At 45.2% G+C, this 15,102-nt stretch overlaps 1 protein-coding gene across 3 annotated transcripts in view; it reads right to left on the bottom strand.

Moving 5' to 3' along the window:
• The window catches only part of METTL9 (methyltransferase like 9), a 49,676-nt gene that overhangs the window by 27,987 nt on the left and 6,587 nt on the right, over positions 1–15,102 (bottom strand). For all 3 annotated transcript variants that reach the window (XM_005873361.2, XM_014545424.1, XM_014545425.1), the window contains exon 2: positions 3,554–3,744. In XM_005873361.2, the coding sequence (XP_005873423.1) occupies positions 3,554–3,744 (191 nt within the window). The remainder of the gene's footprint in view (positions 1–3,553; positions 3,745–15,102) is intronic.

Raw genomic sequence — 15,102 nt, 5'->3', positions numbered from 1 at the left:
GTTGGCAGTTAATTTGCATATCACCCTGATTAGCCAATGGGAAGCGTAGCGGAGGTATGGTTAATTACCATGTTTGTCTATTATTAGATAGGATATCTTTTCTCATACTGTTGAGCATCTTTACCATCATTATCTAAACTCTAGTAGTATATAGATAAATTTCTTATCTCCATTTCATTTATCTCTTCTTCTGAAGAATTCTCTGTTCTCTCATTTGGGGGTTGTTGTTTTGTCTCCTCATTTTGGCTGCCTGTTTGGGTTTGTGACTATGTATTAGGTAGATCTGCCATGCCTCTCAATCTTTAGTGCAGGATAGTGTCAAATGCTGTTTCTGACTAATTAGATCAGACAAAGACTCAAATCCTCCAGAGATCGCCTCTGCCTGCAAACTGATTGGATTCAGTCTTGAGTACCCCTAAGGCCATCGTCCACACATGTGACAAGAGTTTTTCCAACAGGGTGGGAAAATTGCTTCTACCTGGAGGTTAATTGTTATTCTCAGTCTCTTAATGGGTCTCAGAAACTCCACACCGTGGGGCAAGGTGCTTTCCAATAGGGTTGGTCAACTGTCTTTCCAAGCAAAACCGCCTGGATAGCAAATGTCTGCCTGAGAAAGATAACCTCCACAGCGTGAGAGAATGACTCAGCCCAGGAAACCAGGGTGTCTGCCTTCTAATCCCAAAGCCCCCAACCCTGGTTTCTGCTCACACAGCTACAGTCCAGTCTGCCCTCTCTCTGCCAGAGCACACGGTGAGTGTTTGCACACGGAATTTTGTGTGTAGGTCCTTTAAGAGGGTGCCTGCATTTCCAGTCATCTTTCCTGGCAGATAGCAACCCTGCTACTTTTCACAGCCAGATGTGATGTGAGCACCTTTCTCAGTTCTGGAGCTCTCTGCTGGGGGTCCCAGCTTGGGGATTAGATCCCAAAGCTCTCAGTGGCAAACCCCCCACAGCTGAGGTACCTTTCCAAAGCTTCAGCTGCTGTCTGTGGAAGCCGGTCCAGCCCTTTCACGCCTCCGCCCTTCCTACCAGCCTCTATGTGGTCTCCACATTCCCACCTTGATTATCAGGGTTCTCTCCAGCTAGTCTTCAGTTGATTATTCAGGATGTTTTCTTTTTTATTTTAGTTGTAATTCCAGTTCAGTCTTGGGAGCATGTCTGTGTAGCATCCACTTACTCTGCCGCCATTTTATCTAAGACAAGTTGTTTTTAATCGTCAATTGTTCACATGTTCTAGTGGGAAAACAGGCTGCAAAAAGCAAACCTGAGAAAAGGAATTGAAATAGCTACACAAGGTTTCACTCAGGAACCTGTCAGAGAAAGGAGGTTGCTGAGGTCGCGGCAGCAGGGCTGGGGCTACATGTGGCCAGGGGTAGTGCTGATTTGCAAAGGACTAAAAGTCAATTGCAAAATAGTTCTTTGGCTTAAATGTTTCCAGTTATAAAACAACATGGTTCCATCTCCTTAGGATGCAGCAAACCTTAACAGATAATCATAAAATTCTAGAGCTTGAGGTCATCTGAGGTCAGAGCTCAGGAGGTCACCTCACTGGTCTACATCTAAAAAAAGGCACCAGAGAGAGAAGCACTGCCGTACTTCCAAAGATCATGACCAACTGAGGCTCCACAAAAAGATCAAAACTGTGAAAAAGAAATCAAAATTCATTGAGCCCAGTGTTTCTCAACCAAGACAAACTTTGCCCTCCAAGGGTCATTGGGAGAAGGGAGTGGACAAGACCAGACTTCCTGCAATGTGTGGGACAGTCCCACACAATGAAGAATTATCCCACTTAAAATGTCAAGACACTGACCTAGCTCAACCCAGGTTTCCAGCAAATACATGCCATGGAGAGGTTTGGCTCTCTAATTTGCCTTTAATCCCCAAAGTTAGTGATGTCCATGTGATTTTTTTTTTAAGTGTTGAATAAGCATCCTAGGTTCTCTGGTCACAATCTAAGTCCCCTCTAGACTCCAGAATCTGCAGAGGAGGTGTGCCTCCTTATAAACATCTTCCTTATAAAATCAACACCAACACAGCCACCAAGTTTCTCCTTACCTGGCCTTCCCTTTCCATTACAAAGGAAGGCTGATAAGCATCTCATCTTAATTCAAGAAGGTGCCATAGTAATTGTTTCTGAGAGAGATACCCACTCACAGGAACAATCTAGCACTACAACGGATGGAAGTACCAAGGGACTAAAAGTAAGCTTTCAGCTGAGAATAAGGACACAGGGCAAGAGTGGTTTTTGTTTTGAGTAGGGAGGGGATGAGGGTTAAAAAGGCTAAGAGCTGTAAATAAGGGAAGCCAAAAAGGATTTATTAACTGCACTCCCTCACTTTGACCAAACCGTGAAGTTCCACATGCAGGGAATTTTAAGCAGAGTCCAATGGGGTAGAGGTAGGGGGAAGTAGCTCAGAGTTTTAAGTTTCCCCAAATTACATGCAAAATGTTGAATTTAAGGACAATGAAAAGAGGATTCCTACCTTTTATAGCTTTCAAAGAGGTACAGGGCCCCAAAAAGGTTAAAAATCACTGCTATAGTGACTTATCTGCTTTTCAATGAAAAATGGAATAGAACAGAAATTCAATGAAGCCAATTTGAGAAACAAAATGTCAGACCGCATCGTAGAAATTCAACTACCAATACAAAAATAACAACTGTTTGCTGAAGCAAACTTAGCCAATTGCACATAAGCAATGAAGAAAACCAAGTAAGAAATCTTGAGAAATGACTCAAGGTGCCTAAAAACATATTTAAGGACCAGATGATAGACTGGAGATGCAGACACTCAGTAGAAGCTGGCTCCAAACCTCAGTGGGGAAAAAACAACCATAAAAAACAGTGGCTTTAAATGGTCCCACAGGCTTTTCTCCTTGGCGTTCTGGATTCTTGGGCGTTGGGGTGTTTGAAAATGTGGCCAAGAAAGGATAAAAAACATTCCTAAGCTTTTTCCATAAATTTAAATGAGAGAACCACTCTAGGAATAGAGAATTCCATAATAAGTTTACAAAAGTCTGCTGAGCCTAGACGTTATGTAAGAACAGATACAGGACCGTTCACTTGAAAGAAGCCATCACCCATGGGTTGGGGTGAATCAGATGACCCCAAAAACTTGCTCCTGGGACATGTGCTTAAGGCCAAGATCTGACTCCTCAGCCCTTCCATGGCAAGGGGTTAGGGTCAAGTATTATGCTACCCCCGCTTCATCAGCAGCAACAACATCACCCATTAGAAATGCAGAATCTCAGGCCCCACCCAAGACCTACTGACTCCAATTTTGCATTTTAACCAGATCCCAGGTGATTCCTGTGGACATCAAAGTTGGGAACCACTGCCCTCAGTACTTCCCAGTGGAGAAACGCAGACGAAGACAAATGAGGCTGTCTATCAAGTTGTGGTGAACTTGAAAAACAAGGCTGAGACACTGGATCTAGTGCCAAGGATTTTGACTCACTGCCGAGGTGGTCAACAACCTGAACAAGATCTCTTTTCCTTTTCTTTTTCTTTTTTTTAAACATAAGGGTAAAGAAAAAACATCCAAGATTCACTTACCCATTGATAGATGTTCTAGACATAAACAGACTAAAAACAGATGACACAAAGGAGTGGTACAGTTGGATAAACAGCCAGCCCGATTTCTCAATGCTGTTGTTTAAGAAGATCTGTGTTCCTTGATCGAGGTAACTCTGAACAAACACAGCCTGGAGTGATTCGCATAATTTCTCTCTGTTGCACTCGTACCACTAAAAAAAAAAAAGAAGAAGAAGAAAATGAAAACACACAACTGTACCCTCTGGACTCTGAGATTAGGGAAAACTCTGCTGGCCTCTCCTGCACTGGGATGCAGCGCAGAAGCCATAACCAGCTCTGTGAGCCTTGTTCTCAGGTAAGAGAGCAGTCACCTGAAGCAATGATTTAACTCATTTAACTCAAAACCACCAACAAATCAATGGCAGAATAAGCAGCAACATTTAACCCTCTAGAGACCAGATTATGCTGCCTTTTCTTCCTGTGGGCTACATACACTCCACTAAAATATTGAGTGTGCTTTACCAGATCATAAGACATTCTTACAGACAGGGCAAGATGTGCTTGAGAAAGATTATGAACTTACTCAAGGCCACACTGTGATCAATAAGAAGACAAAGTAATCACGTGCTAAGAATCAGATTTCCAGGAATATACTTTTCAGAACAAAATTCAAGAATTTTAACTGTGTCTGAAATTTAATCTTCCACAATAAGTGTTTCCATTTGCATTTAGCATTCGTGAACCAGAGAAGGGGGAACAGACAGGCTCTGCCATTCTTTTTTTTTTTTTTTAATTGATTTCAAGGGAGAGAAGGGAAAGTGAGAGAGGGAGGGAGAGAGAAACATCAATGTGAGAGCAAAACATTGATTGCCTGCTGCCTCCTACATGCCCCTTACCAGGGATCGAGCCTCTGACTGGGATGGGACAATGCCCAACCACAGGACAATGCCCAACCAACACTGGCCATGGCTGGCTCTGCCATTTTTGTATGATCTCAGACAACTCACTTAGTCTCTGAGCCTCTATTCATTCATCTGCAGACTAGAAATGTTACTAGTATCTGTCCTCGTACTGAGGGGATTAAATAAGGTAATGCAGACAAAACCTCAGTCTAGGACTAGAAACACAGAATTCTGAATAATAATAGCAATGAGATTCCTCTAATGGCCTGATAAATAACAGTAAGCCCATTAAGTACAATGACACAACCCATTACTATTAATCCATTATGTACTAAAAAAGATAATCCATTGTTTCCCAATAAGGAGCCAAAAATAATGTATTTCCCCTAACAAATATGACTATTTACCAGCTGTAGATGTTCCATAACTGCTTGCACAGTTGGTGGACCAATTTTATAGTTATCCTAATCTTGCTAAATATTGAATGAACTCTTGGGTAGTTATAAACCAATACAAATAAGCAAATAGGCACAAAAGTTTCAAAGACTACCTAATCTTTTTACAAATCCTGCACCCTGACCTGGATAACCCAAATCTTTCCAACTATTGACTGATTTGTGTTAATTTACCATTTAAACACTGTTATCAAGACTGCTTGCACTTGAAGATGAGTTTTGTTTTTACCACTCTATATGACAAGCTCTGAAGCTACTTATATTCACTTTTTTCCTTGGTCTAAAATGTTCATCCTTAATCACTAACTAGTTCTTAATATTCACTGTGCCTTAAGGGATGCCCAGTGCAGGTCATAAACTGTTTTTCTTTTATCCTCATGGCCTCCTGATGCACATTCTGAACTCTGTAACACTAATGCCACTCTGACATTTATTTATTTACTAGAGGCCCAGTGCACAGAATTTGTGCACGGGTGGGGTGGGAGGGGGTCCCTTCAGCCCAGCCTGCACCCTCTCCAATCCGGGACCCCTCGGGGGATGTCCGACTCGGGCCTAAACCAGCAATCGGACATCCCTCTCGCAATCCAGGACTGCTGTCTCCTAACTGCTCACCTGCCTGCCTGCCTGATCATACCTAACCACTCTGCCTGCCTGCCTGATGCCCCTAACTGTTCCCCTGCCTGCCTGGTCACCCCTAACTGCCCTCCCCTGCCAGCCTGGTCGCCCCTAACTGCCCTCCCCTACCAGCCCAATCGCCCCTAACTGCTCTCCCCTGCCGGCCTGATCGCCCCTAACTGCCTCTGCCTTGGCCCTGCCACCATGGCTCTGTCCAGAAGGATGTCCAGAAGGTTGTCCGGAAGATGTCCGGTCTAATTAGCATATTACCCTTTTATTAGTATAGACTAGAGGCCCAGTGCACAAAAATTTGTGCACTTGGGGGGCGGTCCCTCAGCCCACCCTGTGCCCTCTCACAGTCTGGGACCCCTCAGGGGATGACCACCTGCTGGCTTAGGCCCGCTCCCTGGGGGACCGGGCCTAAGCTGGCAGTCAGACATCCCTCTGGCAGCCCGGGAGCCCTTGGGGGATGTCCACTTGCCAGCAGGGGGCAGGCCTAAGCTGCAGTCAGACATCCGTAGCACTGCTGAGGAGGCGGGAGAGGCTCCCACCACCACCACTGTACTGGCAGCCATCAGCCTGGCTTGTGGCTGAGCAGACCTCCCCCTGTGGGAGCACACTGACCACCAGGGGGCAGCTCCTGCATTGAGCGTCTGCCCCCTGGTGGTCAGTGTGTGTCATAGTGACCAGTCATTCTCAGTGGTTCTGCTGTTAGGGTCAATTTGCATATTACCCTTTTATTATATAGGATAGAGGCCTGGTGCATGGGTGGGGGCCAGCTGATTCGCCCTGAAGGGTGTCCCAGATCAGGGTGGGGGTCCCGCTGGGGTGCTTGGCCAGCCTGGGTGAGGGGCTGATGGCTGTTTGCAGGCTGGCCACAGCCCCTTCATGGTAGGGGTCCCCGCTGGGGTGCCTGGCCAGCCTAGGTGAAGGGCTGATGGCTGTTTGCAGGCTGGCCACAGCCCCTTCATGGTAGGGGTCCCCGCTGGGGTGCCTGGCCAGCCTAGGTGAAGGGCTGATGGCTGTTTGCAGGCTGGCCACAGCCCCTTCATGGTAGGCTGGGTGAGTGGCTGATGGCTCTTTGCAGGCTGGCCAAGCCCCCCAGCAGGGACCCTTACCCCATGAGGGTGTGGCCATCCTGGGTGAGGGCTGATGGCAGTTTGCAGGCTGGCCATGGCCCCAAGCCACCCAAGCTCCCAGTGGAGGCTGGCTGGAAGCAGGTATCTGGGATTTATTTATCTTCTATAATTGCAACTTTGTTGCCTTGAGCGGAGGCAACAGCCAGCCAGGGCAGGCGGGAAGCTTGGCTTCTTCCATCACAGGCGCAACCAAGCCTCCTGCTTGCTCCAGCTCCGTGGCTGCCAGCCACCAACTTGGTTGGGTTAATTTGCATATAGTCGCTCTGATTGGCTGGTGGGCTTGGCTTGGTTGTAGTGAAGGTGAGGTCAATTTGCATGTTTCTCTTTTATTAGATTAGATTGTTCTCTGAAATGACTAATCAAGATGAAAGCCATCTCCTTGGTAATAGGCAATCAGGTACATTCTATTAATGTGGACAAGAAATCCTTCAGATAAAACTGTAGGACTAAGATAACCATTCCTTGCATCCACTTATAAATGGAAAACTAGAACAATAGACTCTGACTTCCAGAACTAAGCAAGACGTAGCACTATTAACTGCAAATGCCAAAAGGAAAACTCCTTTTAACAGTTCTCAATTCATCAACATGAGCACATATGGTTAAACCTTTACTGCTACATGCATCTTTCAGAAAAGAAACTGCTTACTGAACAAAATGTGCTGCAGAAGGAGTAAAGCTCTCTCTTTAAAGATGAGGGTTGAAGTGCTTGTCCTCCAGACCAGGGGTCCTCAAACTTTTTAAACAGGGGGCAAGTTCACTGTCCCTCAGACCGTTGGAGGGCCGGACTATAGTTTAAAAAAAAACTATGAACAAATTCCTATGCACACTGCACATATCTTATTTTGAAGTAAAAAAAACAAAACGGGAACAAATACAATATTTGTATTTGCATGTGGCCCGCAGGCCGTAGTTTGAGGACCCCTGCTCCAGACCCTTTGCAGCATTCTCACACTCACCAATTAATGATCCACAAGTTGTGATTCATCCATACAAGAACATATATATATATATACTAGAGGCCTGGAGGGGGGGTCCCTCAGCCCGGTCTGCACCCTCTCCAATCCAGGACCCCTCGGGGGATGTCCGATTGCCGGTTTAGGCCCAATCCCACAGATATCCCTCTCTCAATCCAGGACCGCTGGCTCCTAACCACTCACCTGCCTGCTTGCCTGATGCCCCTAACAGCTCCCCTGCCTGTTTGATCACCCCCAACCGCCTCTCCCTGCCAGCCTGGTCGCCCCCAACTGCCCTCCCCTGCAGGCCTGGTTGCCCCAACTGCCCTCCCCTGCTGGCCTGGTCACCCCCAACTGCCCATCCGCACCAGCCTCACGAGGAGGCACCCCGCCTCCCATCTGTGCCTCAAGAGCCGCTGCTCAGGGGCCAGGGGGAGGGCCCAAGAGGTGCTCCAGCACCTCCTGCTGATCAGTCGTTACAGCGTGAGGGCATGATGACCATTTACATATTAGCCTTTTATTATTATAGATATATAATTCAACCATAACATGAAAGGAAATACCAATTCATACAACATGGATGAACTTCGAAAACATTACGCTAAGTAAAATAATCCAGTCACAATAATCCAGTCACAAAAGTTATATGATTTCATATACTGGAATTATCAGGAATAGGCAAATCCCAAGACAGAAAGTAGATTGTATCACATGATCTCACTCATATGTGGAATCTAATGAACAAAATAAACTCATGAACAAAATAGATCCAGAGACATAGAAGCATGGAACAGGCTGTTGAATCTCAGAGGGAAGGCAGGGGTAGGAGCATGGGGGAAAGGGATAAACCTAAGAACTTGTATGCATATACGCATAACCCATGGACATACAATAGGGTGGTGAAAGCCTGAAGTGGGCTAGAACTAGTCAAAGGGGATAAATGTAATACTTTCAACAACAAAGATTAAAAAGAAAATAGATTGTGAGTGCCAAGGGCTGGGGGAGGGGCCGTGGGGAGTGCCTGCTAATGGGCAGGGGGCTTCTTTTTGGAGTGATGGAAATATTCTGACATTAGAGAGTGGTGATGGCTGCACAATATCGTGAATGTACAGCACTAAAAAGCACATAATTGTATTTTTTAAAAGGATGGATCTTATGGTATATGAAGTATATCTCAATAAAGCTGTTATTAAAAATACACATATAGCCCTAACTGGTTTGGCTCAGTGGATAGAGCGTCAGCCTGTGGACTGAAGGGTCCCAGGTTTGATTCCGGTCAAGGGCATGTACCTTGGTTGCGGGCACATCCCCAGGAGGGGGTGTGCAGGAGGCAGCTGATTGATGTTTCTCTCTCATCGATGCTTCTCTCTCATCGATGTTTCTAACGCCCTATCCCTCTCCCTTCCTCTCTGTAAAAAATCAATAAAATATATTCTTTAAAAAATACACATATAGACATCTAGATTTTTATTTCCAGAAATTAAAAGTATTTTGAAATTTGAAGCGATCAAGCAAACTTCTTTAAAAATGCAAAATTTTAATTCAAATCTGATGATGTCACTTCCCAGAAGTCTTGGGATAAAATCCAAAAAGCTCAATCTGGCTTAGGAAGCTCTACATGATAAGTCCATTCTGCCACAGCCTCCCCTCAGGACAGTCCCTATCACCCCGTTAACACCTGGGAGGCTCCTTTCCCTGCTGTCTCACAGGGCATCTGCTCTGGTCCCTACATTTTTCACAACCCCTACTCCCTCCCACTTCACCTGGTTAATTCGACTCATGCCTAAATATTTCTTCAACTACGTTTCCTTTGAACTTCTATACTAGGTTGGGAACCCCATTCTAACACCCTCTCCTCAGTAACATGACCACTGAAACAAAAAACTATGTACTTGCATGCTCAGTGTCAACCATCCCAGGTAGACAGAAAGTTTCATAAAATCGGGACAATGAATGACTTCAGTGCCTGGCACAGATACAGATGAATCATAAATATCCATCACATGAATTACTGTTCAAAATCACAGGCAGTCCAACAGATAGAAAGTGGACTTTCTAGAAAAATCCTGGAGGGAACCTAAAGACCAGCAGCTGTCACTGGGCTTCTGTCGACTCCTAAAGCTCCAAGGGTTTTGCAAGGCCTTGCTTAAACCCAGGTCTGTAAGGAGTGGAAAACTGTGTTACCATGAGCAAGCAAAGGACACTGGCTGGGCAGCTACCTTGTACCAGGCACCCAGCCAAGCACTTCACATTTCACTCTCCACCTCCTGGCTTCTGTGTGGGGCAGCTGGGCCTGAGCAGCTCCCACTGGCTCACGTTCCTGGTCAAGGTGCATGCTTTATAAGGAGTTTCTTTCACAGAAGCTTCCCTTCACCTCCACCCAGTTTGTCTGCTTGAGACTCACTTTCAGAGAAGAAAAGCAGGACTATTCGGCCTAATTAAATTGGACTGGATGAGCTTAGAGAAGAAGTAGTCTCATCTACACAGCAACTAAGTTATTACAGGACAGGGTTTCTCAACTCAACACTCCCGGCATCTGGGCCGGATAACCCTTGCCACCAGGCCGCCCTGGCACTGCAGGGTGTTTAGCAGCAGCCCTCCTTGTGACAGCCAAAATGTCCCAGGCATTGCCACATGTCCCGAGGAGGCAGAATCCCCACTGCTTACAATCCCTACATGGGTTTCCACAGAAAATGTCATCGTTCTGACTTTCCAGTAGCGTTTCCTAACTACCTAAGCTTAACAGTGGTCTCGGGAACTTATGCTCCAGCGGGGGAATCAGAAACCAAAAGAGACAAGTAATGGGGTTATGATCGTGGCCAGGCTTCAATGAGTGGCCCCTTGTCCCTAAGGCGAGATGCTGACTAGAGAGAAATCATGGTGGGAGCCCCTGCAACCTTTGGCAGTCCCCCTGGACTTCCGCCTGAGACAACCCAGCTTCAATGAAAAGCTGTAATGAGCTCGCAGCACGTGGTGACCTGTCTGCAGATTCCTGTGCACTTTCAAGCCGGTGAGTCCTTTGAATGTGTGCTCCTCAAAGACCACAAAGACAAAGGTGCGCAGATCAGAACAAAGATTATGCCTGTTAACTTTCAACACCGGAAGGACCGTGTGCCAGGCTGGACTCCCCATCTGGAGACACCCACAGTATCTGAAAAAGCCTCGTCTTGGCATCTTCCTTTAAAGCTCACTCCAACTTTCTTCAGTCTAAATAAGTAAGTAAATCTTTTACCAAATAACAAACTCTAATCAACCCAGAGTTATGCTAGGTGGTCATCTGCTGATGCCGAGTATAAAGTGGGTGGGATGTGATAACTAAACATAACGTCTTCAAAAATGACAGCAACTAGCAGTGTCCTCCCTACTTGCAACAAGACTTCAAAGACTCTAACAATTAGCCAAACAATGAACAGCCAAATCAGGTACATGACATAGTTCTGGATGTATTGACAGTAAAAATCAAAATAATGAAGTACTGCCTGCTGAATCACTCCTTCAAAGTGTAGAAATGCAATTTTCCTATAAAACTATATTTGCTTATCAGACTAAGGGATAGTTAAAAATTTTTCTGAAATTATTTTTTGGAGTTCCTCAACTGGTCAAACATGAGCTGTATAATATAATGGTCTTTTATTCCGAAATATAAAGGATTTGAGCACATTAGAACTAGAAAATTCTTTTTAAAAAACAACTTCCTGATTTTTGGTAATGTGGTATAATAAAAAATAAGTACTTAGTCTTTATCCCCAGTTCCAGGCAGAGCCCCTAAAACTCTTGAGTGCTAAGAGCAACTTCTGAAAGCTAATGAGATGGAGTGTGGAACTTTCAGCCCAGCCCCCAACCTCCAGGAAGGGGCAGGGGCTAGAGACTGAGTTCAATCACCAAAGGCCAATGACTTAAATCACACCTAATTATGAAACTTCCACTAACGTCCCAACAACAGGGTTTGGGAACTTGTGCTGCTGAACAAACACACTGGTGAGCTGGGAGGGTGGTGTGCAGGGAGCGGGCGTGGACTCTGCCCTCCCAGCCCACCCCAGCCCTGCTGTCTCCTGTTTGGCTGTTCCTGAGTTGTACCCTTTTCATAAACCAGTAAACATAAGTAAAGTTTTTCCTTAAACTCCATGGGAGTCTTTCTAGCAAATTACCTAACCTGGGGGACCCCAGAATTTGTACTTGAGTGGACCGTGACGGTGGGCAGCACCCAAGGTGAGGGCAATCTGTGAGGGGACGCGAGCTCCAGTCACTAATGTCAGAACAGGGCTCACCTGCAGGACGTCCCGTTGATGTCAGAGAACTGGAGAATTGGTCGGTGACAGAAAAAAGACACCACAGGTAAGAATTTTTCCCGACATTACACCGGATGTAGGCCAGCACCCAGAGCAGTTGTCCCACCCTGTTTAACAAACTGCAAACACTGCAGCTGGTATTTCTGCATAACTTCCCCATCCACCCAGAGGGCCACAGAAGTCAGGCCATTTCCTATTGAGAAGGCAGCCTGTTTCCCAGGTTTCCCAGGCGGGGCATCATGGAACAGACCAGGGCGCAGCACCCAACTCCACCATCTGCGCAACTGTGCTCTTGAGCAAGTCTGTAAAGTAGGGGTGTGACACCTACCTCCCAGAGTTGTCAGGAGGATTAGAGGGGATAATGCACGTAAAGTGCCTGGTACACAACAGAAGGCAGCAACTAGATTTCCTTCCCTTTCCTGTCCAAGGCCCGAAAAATCCGGTCAGAGGAGAACTGAAGTTCAAGGGGATGCCTCAAATCACAGTCATTGGTCTGGGCATGTAGCCATTCTCAAAGCAGTAAGTAACCAAAGACCTGAGGTATTCAAAGCCACTAAAAACCATCAGGAAGGCTCCACTGATGGGGTCCTTGAACTCAAAATCTTTTCTACTACAAGGATAGCCAGATCAAGTCCAGTGACATTGACCTTGACAGTTAAGGACTCAAAAATCACACTCTACATTTTTGCAATATAAACCAGTGCACACATTTCATCATTGACACCTTTGTGCATCTAAACACAGCACAGGCAGCCCTTGGCCGGTGTGGCTCAGTTGGTTGGGCGTTGTCCCGTGCACCAAGCGTCACTGGTTCGATTCCCCTTCAAAGTACATGCCCAGGTTTCGAGTTCATTCCCCTGGTGGGGTGTGTACAGGGGACAACTGATAAGTGTTTTTCTCTCACATTGATGTTTCTCTCTCTCTCACTCTCTCTCTCTCTTCCTCTCTGTAAAATCAATAAAACCATAATAAAATAAATAAACACAGCAGAGGCATAAACAGTCAAACATTCATTATTTTTCTACTAATGCTACAAACCAACCCAAGGCACCCACACATTCATTCAGGGGAACAATTTACACCGATTAGATTAAGTTGCTTCAGCTTTGCTTTCATAAATAATTGTCAATTATTCATTTCAGATAGTCACTGTTAGTATTTTATAATCCTCAGATGTGAACAAAACTTCTGGGTCTAAAGAACAGTCTTTTGCTGGAAGTTGCCATCCTTGTTTAACTCACAACCTTCAGCTAGTGTTTTTGGGGCAGTGTCTACACAGAGTTGGCTTTGCAGGTCTCCTAGGGCATTTTATATGCCCTTTATGGCCCTTGGTATATGCAACAGGAGAGAAATCCCAGTGTTCCAGGAAACCGAAGCAAACACTTGTTTAGGGTTTCAGCACAGGTTACTGGGAAGGAAATAACCTCTTTTCAAAATCTCTTTGGTGTTCAGCTGCAAAGGCCTCCAGGCTCTCGAAGTCAGCACAGAGGACAGGGGTCTGCCAGCGTCGCTCTGGCTAGCTGGTGACTGCCCTGAGCATTACCTTGTGCCTGACTTCAGTCCACCTCCACCGGTAAATGGAGAGCTAGGTTTCCGAATCTGTCCTTTAGCACAACCTCTGACCTCTGGCTGTGATGTCCAAGTATTTTTCCATTTAGGAAAAAACCCCAAATCATACCAATTCTATCTTGAATCCATCATCACTTGCATAGCACAGTTCTGAGCTTATATAAAGGTGAAAACATAAAGTATGTCAAACATACACATACTTGCAATTTTAGGTTACACCTTAATAATTGCAGATATTGAATGTTATCTGTGCTTGTAAAAAACCATACAGCATGTCATCTGGAGAAATTCTCTTGACTTTGGCTCTGGGGAGTTCTATAATAATTCTCTTTTCACTCCATCAATTAAGAAGCTATCGAGCCCTAGCTGGTTTGGCTCCATGGATAGACCGTCAGCCTGCAGACTAAGGGTCCCAGGTTCGATTCTGGTCAAGGGCACATGCTGGGGTTGCGGGCCTGATCCCCTATGGGGGGCATGCAGAAGGCAGCCAATCAATAATTCTTTCTCATCATTAATGTTTCTATCTCTCTCCCTCTCCCTTCCTCTCTGAAATTATATATATATATATGCTACTGAATGACTGTTATTTCCAGGAACCTAGTTGGTGGGACGTAAGGGTCCTTTCAAGTTTCAACAGGTCTATAATATTTTCATTCACTTTAAGTACTAGATGCAATACAGAGAAAAGATTAGATCCCAAGTTCCTGTTGTCATTTGCTTTTAAAGCCCCAAGTCTGCCAATACAGAAAAGTGATATAACTAGTTTTTCCCCAAGAAGTCAATCTATCTGCCTTGCAACCTGTAATTAAGAATGTTCTGATTAAGGAAGCTGAAATTTTTCTCTGGGAAAACTCTTTTCTGTAAAGGACCAAACAGTAAATATTTTAAACTTGCAGGTCACAAAGCAGCAGCTAGTACTCTGCTGTTGCAGACTGCAAGCGCTCACAGACAAGAGGGAAATAAATGTGGTGGCTCTGTTCCCACAAACCTTACTTGTGGACACTGAAATGTGAATTTCATATAAGAAATTTTCATGTTACAAAATATTCTCTTTTTTGCAACCACTTAAAAATATAATTTGCTTCACAGGCTGTACAAAAAAGTGAGCGTAGTTTGGCCCACAAGCCATAGCCTTGCTCTGAGGTAAGTCAGTCCTTGCTTCTCGCTTGCCCAAAGCGAAACATAATCTCGGTTTTGAAGCAAGCACACCAAACCAAGTTACTAAAATGGTGCTGCTACTGTCGTTTCAGAGCTGCTTTGGCTCATCTCTCTCTCTAATAACTAAACAGCAACTGCTAATGACTAAACACTGCCCAAGTGTCCAAGTGGTAGAGGATTCTTTTAACCATAGAATCCTCCATCATAATTTCTTAACCATAAGGAAAACGGTCTAAGTATGGTCCAATTAAATCCATAACCCTACTTGCGTGCAACTCCAAAATAATCAGATGTGAGTGGCTATGGAACCCACACACACAAATGAACAGCAGAAGACCTGGTGTAAAACTATTAATTTGAAGGGGGTAAAAAAACACTAGTAAAGTTACTTCACAAGCAACACAGTTTATAAAGTAAATCCAAGATCCTGGAATATGGGGGACTTGGGCGGGGGGGGGGGGTAAATTTATAGTTGTTTATGTGGAAA

This window comes from Myotis brandtii, unplaced genomic scaffold (assembly GCF_000412655.1).
Source record: "Myotis brandtii unplaced genomic scaffold, ASM41265v1 scaffold407, whole genome shotgun sequence".
Taxonomy (NCBI): domain Eukaryota; kingdom Metazoa; phylum Chordata; class Mammalia; order Chiroptera; family Vespertilionidae; genus Myotis; species Myotis brandtii.
This window is presented reverse-complemented; position numbering and strand designations above follow the sequence as displayed.